General features: G+C 37.7%; 1 protein-coding gene across 1 annotated transcript in view; it reads right to left on the bottom strand.

The window, feature by feature from the left end:
* Positions 1-503: 503 nt before the first annotated feature.
* SPIRE1 (spire type actin nucleation factor 1) overlaps positions 504-12,352 on the bottom strand; it is a 629,523-nt gene continuing 617,674 nt past the window's right edge. Inside the window, exons 14-18 of the mRNA XM_042782409.1 lie at positions 7,263-7,400; positions 6,109-6,179; positions 5,526-5,553; positions 5,293-5,429; positions 504-762 (exon numbers count right to left, since the gene is read on the bottom strand). Coding sequence (XP_042638343.1) covers positions 504-762; positions 5,293-5,429; positions 5,526-5,553; positions 6,109-6,179; positions 7,263-7,400 — 633 coding nt within the window. The remainder of the gene's footprint in view (positions 763-5,292; positions 5,430-5,525; positions 5,554-6,108; positions 6,180-7,262; positions 7,401-12,352) is intronic.

Raw genomic sequence — 12,352 nt, 5'->3', positions numbered from 1 at the left:
AATCCTCCTAGGTTTTGTGCTGTGAGATGATAAATAGCATGGTCCTGCCTCTAAATCAGGCAGGGCTTGGGGTCACAATGTATATTAGACATGAACACTGTTTGGTGGAATTGTCAATATGACTTACTGCATAGACTGTGCTAACATTGACACCTGGTTAGGCTGATTTCTCATGTGAGAAGCTTTTGCCTTATTCAGGAAATTATTTGAAGAACAGTGAAGAACTAAACTAAGGAAAAAAGTCTCTGGACTTCAAATCCAAACACACACAAAAGCAAGTTTCAAACTCTTGTCCTCTCTCAGTGCAAGTGAGCAGCTGGCTGGCTTGCCACACATTGTCAATTGATATGAACACAGCATTCAGTCAAGGGGACAATGTGATGCAGCAAAAATCAGATCAGATGCAAATCCATGCCTAGTAAATCAAACCACAGAGAGAGGAAGCTCAGTGTCCCTGCACATGAACACTGATGTAGAGCACAAAGCACCCAAGAGGAATAAGCTCAGATCTCATTGATAGTCCTCTCTGAAGGGCAGTACTCCATGGGGCCTGGTGAGGACACGTAGAAGGACTGTGTCTTCCTTTTCAACCGGGCTCTTTTGTTGGCCAACACCAGGCTACGCCGGCTTGAACTGATGATTTCTGAAATGAACTTCTTGCAGTCTACACACACCTCTGTGGTGTTCCAGTCCTCCATCAGCTCCTTAGGAAACTGTAGTTCTTCATCTGATTTGTCCACAGACCTTGACTTTGAGGAGAACCTGAAAAAAACCCAAACCACCCAGTATCATTACTTGTAGTTCTACTGCAATACTAATAACATAGCATATGTAAAAATAGTAAATTTGTTGCCAAAACATTATAGAATGGTTGAGAATGACTTGATTATGTCAGGTTCTTCCCCAAAAGAATTTGTTATTGGAGAAAAGCTTCAGATATATTAAGCAAAAACAACAACCAGGGAATATGCTTTATAAGAAATAATAATACTGAAAACCCTTATTCTTTCTAGAATTTTTAGAAAATATATATGTATACAATTTATTACTTTACATACATTAACTACATATACACATTATACACGCATATACATACATGTGTCTGGACTGTGAATTTTAGTAACTAAAATGAATAAAACACATGTTGCTAAAGTTCTATTCCATATAATTTTCTGTGCTGAGCTCATTTTGTTTATGATTGTGTTATCATTTCCTTCGTTGCTGTTTTAGTATTTGCTAAATATTTGTGCTTGTCCTCTTTTTTATTGTGGTGTAAAGGTTTATCATTTTTCTTTGAAGTTACCCTGTAATTTATAATTTTCTCCCCAAGTTTAGAACATTCCATTCTATCTTGCAAGTCTACTGACTTCCTTACCATTTAGAAGTTCTGTAACTACGCTATTTTTCTCCTCTTTTTGTATGTATTTGTCCTCATTTGTCAATTGGTATCTCTGGTTCCATGTTTACAATCCTGTAGGCTTATTTACTTTGGATAGTTCCATAACTGGGTTGGTTTCTGAGTTATGTCATCATGTGTATTAATGGTCAGTTGCTGTTTGCTGTTAATTGGTTCTCTGTTTGAAGGACTCCCTTTAGTATCTGTTGTAAGGTTGGTCTGGTTTTAACAGATTCCCTTAATTTCTGCTTATCTGGAAATGTCCTAATTTCACCATCATATCTGAAGGATAATTTTGCTGGGTATATGTTTCTTGGTTGGAAATTTTTTTTTCAGGTTTTTATACATACCATTCCATTGCCTTCTCACTTGCATGGTTTCTGCTGAGAAATCAGAGCTTAGTCTTATTGGTAGCTCTTTGTAGGTAATTTTTCATTTTTATTACGCTGCTTTTAGGATTCTTTCTTTTGTCTTTGGTTTTGGTGAGTTTGATGATGACATATCTTCATTATTTTCTTTTGGGGTCTATCCTGTTTTGGGTTTTTTGGAGTTCCTGAATGGATATATTCTCATCTTTCATCATATCAGGGAAGTTCTTTTCTAACAAATCTTGGACAGTTTTCTCAGTGGTTTTCTTTTTCTCTTCCTATTCTGGAATTCCAATGACACGTAGGTTATTCCTTCTGATGGTATTTCACGTGAATTGTGGGCTTTGTTAATTTTATTTTGATCTTTTTTCTGATTAATCCCTTTCCAAAGAAGTATTCAGGTATTTGTCTTCAATCTCATCAATTCTGTCTTCCATTGCATGAATTCTTCTCTTTTGCCCTTTCAGCATATTATCTATTTCTGAAAATTTAGTATTAATCTGGATATCTGTCTGTAGATTATGTATCATTTTTTTTCATTTGTTCTGTCAGTTTGTTCTTGTATTTTCTTCTGTGTTTTCCTTAATTTTGTCAGTATTGATTTCTTAATTCTGTTGAAGGTACCTAAATGTAATTTTTTTCAATTCCTTATCAGGGAGTTCCAATGCTGCTGCTTCTTCAGCGATGTGTTCTGGGTCTGTATCCTGCTCCCTTCTTTCTACTGCTTTATCTTGCTTCTTTGTGTGGATTGTGATGGTCTGTTGTCTCTGAGACATTTTGACTATGTTGTATTTATATTTAACTGGGGATTGTATGTTGGAATGATTCGGCCAAGATTTTAGTTTTCTTTGGATGTATCTGAGTTAGCAGGGTACTGTACTCCTCTATTTGCTAGTTGGCAGCACTTATGCACTCACCACCTGTCTCCAGGTGGGTGTGATAAAGAATGAGAGTGGCTGCACAGATCTCTGTTTGTGAAGAGCAGTTAAGGGTGTCAGACTCTTATTGGCGGTCGTGTATCATTGGCCAGTTGGCACAGAAGGAATTGGTGGTGCTCACTCAGTAAGTGGAGCTGCAGGAGGTGTAAGTGTGCGTGGGTCATATGGGCATGGTTGCTGTCTCCCACTGAGTTAGACAAAAGCAACAATCAAGAAACCATCATAAAAGTAAAAGCAAGAGAAAAAAAACACATACACTGTATAAACACACAGGAATAATCACTAAAAAGAGAGAAAAGGAAAAAAAAGTGGAAAAGCAATAAATGAGGGAAAATATTTAAAGAAATACTTTAAAAAGCCAAAAGAAATATGAATAGAAAAAAGAGGGAAGAAAAACCTGCAATATCTGGGGAGGGAGGAATAAGAGACAAGAGATAGAGTAGGAGAATAATGAAGAAAAAAAATGGGAAAAAGGGAAAAAGAAAAACAAGGAATGGGGAGAACTACAAGAAAGAAAAAAAATGGGAACCAGGAAAAGGAAAGAGAGAAAAAGCCAAAAACTAGAACCTGGGAAGGGAAGAAGAAAGAATAGTATTAAAAAGGATGAAAAAAAAAAAAAAAAAAGAATAATTTAAAAACAGATAAAACCAAACAAACTATAAAAAGAAAAAAATCTGGGCTGGGCAGGGCAGGGCACCCAGGATCCATCAGATCACACAGAATGGGATGGAATTCCTGCCGGTGCAGAAGATGGGTGGGAGTGAGGGCTGGGTGCCCTCTGTTCACCAAGTGGGTGTGAGGTATAAGAGTAACAAGGGGAATATCACACCTTTCCAGTCCTCAATGTCTGATATGTCCTTGCGGTCCCTAGTAAGTGTAGCCTATTCTTAGGTCTCTGGTATCTGAGAGAATGCTGTCACTTTAAATATCCAAAATGGTTGAACTGCTTGTAAACATTCAAAATGACTGCATCCTCTGGACAGCTAAAAGCCCACAGCTCAGCCCATCTCCCTCTTCATTGCCTTCCCTTTTATTTACCAGCCACCAGTGCAGTCCTCCGTGTAGTCCCTGGCTAGCAGGGCTGTTTTTTAGGTTAATTCTTAGGTCCTAACACCACTTGGCAATATCTAAGCTGTTTGTGCCATCAGGATCACTGATAGTCCACCATCTCTGTATGTCTCCTTTTTCAGTATTTTCATGCAGGTTCTTCTATTAGTTGGAATTTGGTCAATTTCTGTATCCTTCTGTCAAAGCTTAGGGCTCCAGGATTATCTTCTCCATCTGTGTTAATTGGTTCCTCTTTTCTTTGTTGAAGCGGGTCTGTGTAGTTTGTCTGCCTGTTCCGCCATCTTACCAGAACTCTTCACTTGTTGTTAATATTCTATTGATGACTCAGTAGGTACTTTAGTTTTCTCTTTACTGATCTATGGACCCAGGATCAGGATCAGTGAACATTAGATAACATATACAGGAGGTAAGACTATAGGAAACTGAAGTAATTTTTCTTCTTCCTAGGACACCTCCTGGAAATATATTTTTTTACTAACTTTGTTATTGTCATTCATCTGTTTATCAAATATGCCTCCATTCCCCCAAAATTCTCTGTATTCGCTGTATTTGGGCAGTTGGTTATTTGGATTCCAGAGATCCACATACAGTTAACTATGTCAATGTCTATTGACATTCTTAATTATTTGTCGATTCCTTATCTTAATTAAACCAAGCAGGAATGTACTAATAATACATTATTACATAATAATAGAAGAAAATGTAATCTGTGTGGGCTCAGGAGTACAAGAAAGAACAGAGTATCACGTGGACTGCCCCAAGTCCTTGGTGACAATTCATAACCAAAAGTTGTTGTGGAGGAGCATCTCAAAGCATCTGGGCAGTACCCTGGGGCACATGTAAATTGCTGGTCTCATACCATCCTCCCCTCATTGAATACAGAGCTGTCAAATACAGGAGCAGAGATACTCACTAGCATTTAGGGCAGGTGGCTGGTGTAGAAAAGCTTTATGCCTGGCAGCCTGTGGCCAGAGCTGCCCTGATCCTCTCCCCCTTGCTTAATGACCAACGTTAACCCTACCCTGCTTTAAATGGAAAGGAAATGATAGACAGGCAGCTTTTTCTCTTAAATCGTTAGCTCTTGTTATTTAGCTTTATTTCTGCCTTTATGATAGTAAGCCAAAGCTATTAGAGAGCATTGTAAGCACAGAATTAAACATTTTCTTTTGAATTTAGGAAGGAAAGAAGGATTAGAGTGTTATGTGTATTTTTCCCACTCCATTGAAAATAAGGTCAAATTTAAAGATGACTTTAAAGGACACAATAAAGTAGTTATTTCTAAAATAGAAAACATATATAGTTTTCTACTGTGAGATTAAAGTATCCTTCAAATAATCATTGTCCCTTGATAAGTCACCTTTTTAAGTTTTGGAGATTTTTTGGAGGTAAAAACCAAATATATTAAAACTAACCAACTAAACCAAACTCCCTCAAACCCCAAACCTAACCCCTCACTACAGTCCTCAAAAGGAGTGGTGTTCTTTTACATGGGATTCTTTGAAGACCAAGGCCCCTTGCTCACCTGGCAAAGCTCCGAAGTGGTCGATGGTGGCTAGTGGAGGGTTTGTCTGACCTCACAAAGCTTTCTCCTCTTTGCAAGGCAGAAGGTCCCAAAGAAAAGATAGGAAGAGTGGAGTATGGCTTGGATGGCAGCCGCATCTATTATCACAAAATAAAACTGAGAGTGAGCAGTCCTGTTAAAGATGCAGAACCACTAAAATTAACCCAAGTTATAATTTACCAAGCTTATCTTACCTTTTTGCAGCACTGTGAGCACACCGGCCTGCACACAAAATCAAAATCAAAAGCATTACTCAGCATCATGTTACAGATGTTACTGGAGAATCAGAAAAGCCAGCACTCACATGGTTGTGAATAGCCACAACAAAGTGCTAAAATTATCTACCTCTTCTATAGAATATAACAAACAATAAACAACTGTGGATTTGCAACGAGACAGTCAATATGTAAAACTTCACTCTTATGTTGTCTCCTATGAAATGATCAATTTACATCTGTTTGGAATGTTCTTATTTGTCTATCCAAGGATCACATGACAATTTCATGTTTTTTTTTCTTGTTCAAATATGACACATTATTATTGTAATTAATCTTGTTTATGGAAAAAAAAACCCTCAGAGAAGAACATTTTCTAGGTTCAATACAAATAATTGCTTAGTACCCTCTTTTGAAGAGGTTACTATCTCTAATCTACAAGGAGAGCACATGTAATAGAATGGATCATTTTTATTGTAACTATGTAGAAAAGTGATGGAAAAAAATAAAGGATTAGTCTCATTACTGCTAAATCTATCTTTGTCAATTATAAAATACCTACCTCTTACAGAACTGACAGGTATAAGACCAGGTGAAGAAGGAAAATCTCCTGGTTCGACAACAAAAGCAGAGCTAAAACACACAAATTTAAAAGGAGGGAAAAAAAGCATTACCAACAGTTAATTTCCTAATTTACATGTGTGAATACAATTTAAGTTTATATATTAGGACAATTAGTAGACAGAAGGAGGAAGAAAATTCAGAAACTCTGTTTTTGTGTTTGGCTTTGTAATAGTTATATTTTAGTTCTGTGTACTTATAGTTATATTTTAAATGGTAACAGAAGCGGTCAAGCGCTCAGCTGCTAACTGAGAAGTTTGTTGTTTGAACCTACCCAGTGGCTCTGGAGGAAAAAGGCCTAAATTTATGCTCTCATAAATATTATAGCCTAGAGGACCCTATGAGGCAGTTCTACTCTACTCTGTCACATGGGGTAATTATGAGTTGATATTGACTTGAGAGCACATTAACAGCAGCAACATCAACTGGTAATATAACAAGTGTTTTGTTGACAACTATCTCCAACTTTCTAGGGATGATAATATTAACATCTACTCAAAATGGTAGGTAAAACGTTACAGATCTTAAGTGTCTCACCATCCTGGAAGCCATCTGAAGAAGGTTGTGAAAAGTCAGTCTCTGTTTTCTCAGACCTTTTCTTTATAAATTCTTTAAAAGCATAATGACTAAAAGCAGACATGGCTTTTTGAAGGCCTACCATTATTTATAGGAGCTCTGGTAGCGTAGTGCCTAAGGCACTTGACTGCTAACCAGAAGGCTGGCGGTTCAAACCCACCAGCCACTACTCAGAAGGAAGGTTGGGCAATCTACTTCCGTAGTGATACTGCCTTGGAAACTCAAGGAGAGGTCGCTATGAGTCGGGTCTGACTTGACGGCACGTGACAACACCACCACCATTATTTATTATGGTTGTTTTTAAAACTTCTACAGATTTTGATTTCTAAGGAGGAACAAAAATATTCCCTCTTGTGAACGAAGCAGAAATAGGGACTGTCTACTCAAGTAAAAATGTTTTGCCTCCTAAAACCCCCTGAATGTCCTGTACCATCAAGCTAACAGGTAACTTTCTGAGGGACAAGCTGGTGACTCTGACCATTCTAATTCTTTTAATCAATCAACTTTAAAAAGCTATACCTTCCCCTTTTTCAGAGCAGTGTAGACATCCTTGTACTGCTGGTACTTCTCCAGCTCAGCCTTCACCAGGACCTGGCGGATATGCATCACTTCCTCCACTGTTAGAGCAAGGCATTCCACTGGGTAGCAGAATTCCTCCTGAAAGTCAACATACCACATGAATAACAACCCCATTCCCTGTTCTGGCACTAACAAAACAAAACAAAAAACCTCCCTTCAGATCATATTCTTGGTTAGTAGCTTCAGAGAAGAAAAGAGTTTTCCCAATAAAAATTGGACCACAGCTAGCTCACTCTGGTGTACCACACAATTTTTAACCACGTTAAGAGCCAAAAACTTCTAGCAATGCTGTGAAACAATTATATTCTCTCAAAATTTCCAATAAATAAAAGATCCCTACATTTGTTCAAATACTTTGCCACCAATAACTTTATTCCATTAAGTGGAGCTATATATTTACACACTGAAGTCTTGGGGGAAGGGGGGAGAGGAGCACGGGGAGAAACTGTTCTAAACCAATTTTATATTACTTTTATCCTAGGATTATGCAAAGACCAAAACTCACCGCCATTAAGTCGATTCCGACTCATAGGACCCCTATTGGGTTTCCAAGGCAGTAAATCTTTACAAAAGTCGACTACCGCATCTTCCTTCCAAGGAGCAGCTGGTGGGTTTGAACCATCAACCTTTTAGTTAGCAGTCAAATGTTTTAGGCACTGTGCCACCAGAGTTCCTATTATGCAAAGGCATTACTTAGTTCTAACGTTACATGTTAATAGGTATATAGAAGATCTACAAGATTGGCATTGTTTTAAAAAATGGTTTGTGGTACCCAGAATAGCCTAAAGAAGGTGGTTAGTAATTCATACTGAGAAGCATTTTTTAGTGGTCAGTTACATCAGCATATCTTGAAAAATCCTAAAAGTCTGAGTGGAATTTGAGCATTAACCTACTGCAGTTGACAACCAAAAGGCAACTATATACAGGCTGGCCCCCACAGTTATCCAGATTTTTGTTATTATTTTTAAACAAGTGCTGAGTGCACAGTCAGCATTAGAAAGATGTGGAGAAGCTCAGCAGAACTTAGTAATAAGTATTTATGTAAGCAGTTTCATGCTAATGGCTTCCCTAAAAACAGCTGAGGAGGATGTTGATGCAACTGATTCCACTGAATAAAGAGCCTCCCACCATCTGCTCCTTTCCCGGCCTGCATCTGATTGGGCAGATCTCAGAGAAAGACAGAATCAGCCTGTGCATTCCCACCATGCCCTGCCTCACAAGGGCTATTGTGCTGTTAGACACTGAAGCCCAATGTTCCCTGGACAAACACATGGTAATCCACGCCCACTCACTGGTCAAGGCTTCCTGAGATCAACCATGCCAAATGAGAAAGCACAAGACTCTGAATGCAGTCAGTTTCTGGAGTTCCAACATTCAGTTCTGTCTTTCAATCAGAGAAAAGTAAAAACAAATCTATATTGCAAACTGGACAAACATTAGCATTTACTAAAATAGTGTGAAGAACTATTGCTTCTTACTCAAAGTCAATGCAAAATTATCTCTGTTCACACTAACTAAACAAAGATGAAATTTACTAAAATGCTTTGGAAAAAAAAAACTACAATTGAATTTTTAACATGGTGAGCTTTGTATTTGGAGGGCAGGGAGAATGGTTTTGTTTAGAAAGACTGTATCTTTCTTATTTTGTCAGAGATGCTCTAAATACTTAAAAAAATAAAACCCAAAAAAAGCACTAAACTAAACCCACCCATCACCCTATTTTCTTTCTCAATGCCAAAAGCTTTCAAGGATTAAATTGGAATGTTCAAAATCTACTTTGCTTTGCTCTACCCTGAGAAAAGAGAGCAATGTTAAGCATGAACAAAGAAATTGCCTTTCTGAAGGTTAGGTCATTAAAACTGTGTCCTAAACAAGAGTTGTGAGCCAAACACGGCTGAATGGTAGCATTTCTCAGCTTTTAACATTGTAAGAAGGCGTTTACCTCTCATCCATTCAGCCAGGCATGATAAATATGACTGTTGCATATTTTCTGAGGACTGATTATCTGACAAAATGTCTGGGTTCCAACAAAATAATGCAGTAATTTAGCAAATACCTATATAATCACTACTTGCTCTGTGTGGTAAGAAGACAGCAAATAGTGCTAACTTAATTCACTTTAATAAAACTGGGTACCTGGGCTGGTAAACATTTCAGGTAGACTGGTAATTGTTTTTATTTGCAAGGATGTATTAGCCCACTTAGTAAATCTGACAGCTTATACTTTCTTCACTTCACTCTGAAGTCAAAAAAGGCTTAGTCAAACATACTTTCAATTTACAGCTTTACACCATATGCAAGGCCAGTACTTTATAGAATATAATAAGAAATTATGTAAACAAATAAAAAAAACCAGATTATATATTACTAAAATAACTTTTTCATCAGATCAAATGCTAATGTTTTAATTCTGGAGCTTTCCCAAGGACAACAAAACTTTAATGCAACATGAAAGAAAATTACAAATCGTTTCTAGAATAGTTTTATAATTGACAAAAACTACTAATTCAACATCCCAAAGTCAAATTAAGCTTTAACCTATCTTGCTAACATATCATAATAATGCTCTAAAATGTTACTGATTACTTGGGGTTTTAACTGTGTGCAGGGACTCCATCCAGTTAGGAAGCCCAAAGCTCACTCTGTGGCTAGGCCTGGAATGTGGGGTAAGGACACAGCACAACTCTTTTCCCTTTGCTTCTCTCAAATTTAGTAAAAGGAAACTGAACCTTAAAATGAATAAAGATTACAATTTGCTCTAGGAGCAGATGTGCCTTTAGAGCGTACTTTTATGTACAGCACTAAAATTGCTGAGTTTTTGTTCAATATTCTGGTTATAGTTTTCTATTCAAAATGGGTCAGTTAGGCAGCACACAAAGACTCAAGGGTAAAATGTGTAAATTCAGTCATTGAGCCACAGAGAGAAATGGGAATAGAAATGTTTTATATAGTGTTCCCGATTAGCAACAACTTCATATATGTTGCAGATATTTGAAAATTATTTAAATGAAAATAGCAACTATTATATTTAATTACTTTTCTCTTTTTTCAAATTCAACTTTAAAATTCGAAGTGAATCATTTCCTTGCCTAAAGTAACATGGATTTGGTGTGCAAAATGTCTTTGTTGAGGGAGGAGTGACAGGAGTTAAAAAGTCATCCAGCTGGCCAGTGCTGCCCAAAGATTTAAAGTAGGAAGGAACAGAGATTTACCCTGTATTTCATGACAAGTAAAGAGTGAACCTGAAGAATCTGTTGTATCTCATTTCTGTTCTGAAATCTCCTCTCTAAAGCAAGATGGTCAATAAACAGTAACAAAGAAACCAGTTGTTGGCTCATTGTCAGGGATCCTGAAGGGCCAGGATCCTGCATTAGGTGAATAAATGGGAACTACTGTTACCAATGCTAGCCTATAGCACTGTCACAGAGGGGCTAAAGGGACTGTGGTATGATCCAAGGGCTTTTATTATTTCACTGGAGTTTGGAAATTATTACACTTTCTTTAAAGAGGTGAAGGCTCAAATAACAGTAAAATGATCCTATGTAAAAATCTCAACAATAATTATATGTAGAATTATTTAAAATATTCTAAATAACTACATCAGTAAGAAGAAAATTCAGTATTTCTCTTTCCAGGGAAGTAAAGCAGGTTGTCATAAAAATCATACAACACTCTGACCATCCCAACACAGCTTTATGAAAAGTGCTGGGGAAGGAAAAATTTCCCCAAACCTAGGGCAGGCCCATTCTATGGGTACACAGTCCCCTAAAGGAAAGGGGCAATGGGGAGGTAGAATCTCTCATAGCTACCTGGGTTGGTAGGAAGCTGGCTCTGCCAGCTGGGGAGGGGGCAAATGCACCTGTAGGGGAGGCCCTCAGAGAGGAACTTGAAGCGAGGAGGTTGGTGGTCTTCCAAGACACTATAATGAGGCTCTTCAAGAAACAAACACTCACAGGGCCCTTCATCTGATGCTGCATTTTGAGTTTGTTGTCCTTACAAAGTTATTTAATCTCAATTGAGATAATAGAATGATCTACGCATCCTACAAAAGATTGGAATCAGCAATCAGAAGCAAAGTGCCCATTTAAGCTGTTAATTCTTGTAGAGTGTTGCAGTCGAGGTATCACCGGAAAGGAGATAGAGTAAAATAATCCCCAGAACCAGCAGAAAGAGGCCAACCTTTGAGGATTTCCACCTGTTGGTAAAAGCTCTCTCACATAGATAATACATAGCCCCTGCTACCCCAAACATGGCTGCTTCAAAAGGATGAGAGCTGAGCAGAGAAGCTGTTTGTATGGTAGAAAAAAGTGGTCGGAAAGGCGTCCTTGGCAATATACTGGTTATCCCAGGAACCTGAACAATAGATAAGGAAAAAAAAGAAAATAGCACGGGAGGAATAAAAGGAGAAAATAATGCTGAATATGAATGAGCCACAAATAGTGATTCTTGATCATGAAAGAAAAACAATACAGGAAAAAATTACCATGAGGACCTTAATGGGAGATTCTATGCAGGTGTCCATGGCAACACCTAAACCTGTATAATAAAGTCAGTAATCCAGCCAGGAAGTCATTCCTAGAGAGTTCCAAAATGCACACAGCAAAAACGTAAATTTAGAAGTGGACACCAAGAGCTGACTTGCTCCTTCCCTAGGGAAAGTGCTTATAGACAAGTAGTCTTTAACCTGGATAGGCAATCACCATCAATCATTTGACCAAATGGTGAAAAAAATTACATTTTAAACATCCTAAGGAAAGGGAGAGAGATAACAATAAAAGGAAAGATTAATAACATAAAGATTAATGCCATTTTCAGTTGAGGGCTTAACTATAAAATGATTCCTTGTGTAATATTTTAACTTGTTATTACACTTTTAAAATAATACCTACCAATTTAGAGGGCACTGTGTGACTTTATGGATTGGCTGAGACAAGCTACTAGCAAGAAAAGTTATTCCTTTGACAGGATATTTGGTTTGTCTCAGCTGGTCCCAGAGGCACTTGGAGGAAGTCATAGTTTTGTGTGGGTGA

Source organism: Orycteropus afer, unplaced genomic scaffold (genome assembly GCF_000298275.1).
Source record: "Orycteropus afer afer isolate SDZICR_OR568_19922 unplaced genomic scaffold, OryAfe1.0 scaffold00307, whole genome shotgun sequence".
In the NCBI taxonomy this organism is placed as follows: domain Eukaryota; kingdom Metazoa; phylum Chordata; class Mammalia; order Tubulidentata; family Orycteropodidae; genus Orycteropus; species Orycteropus afer.
The sequence above is the reverse complement of the archived record's forward strand: the minus strand, read 5'-3'. Positions and strand labels throughout refer to the sequence as shown.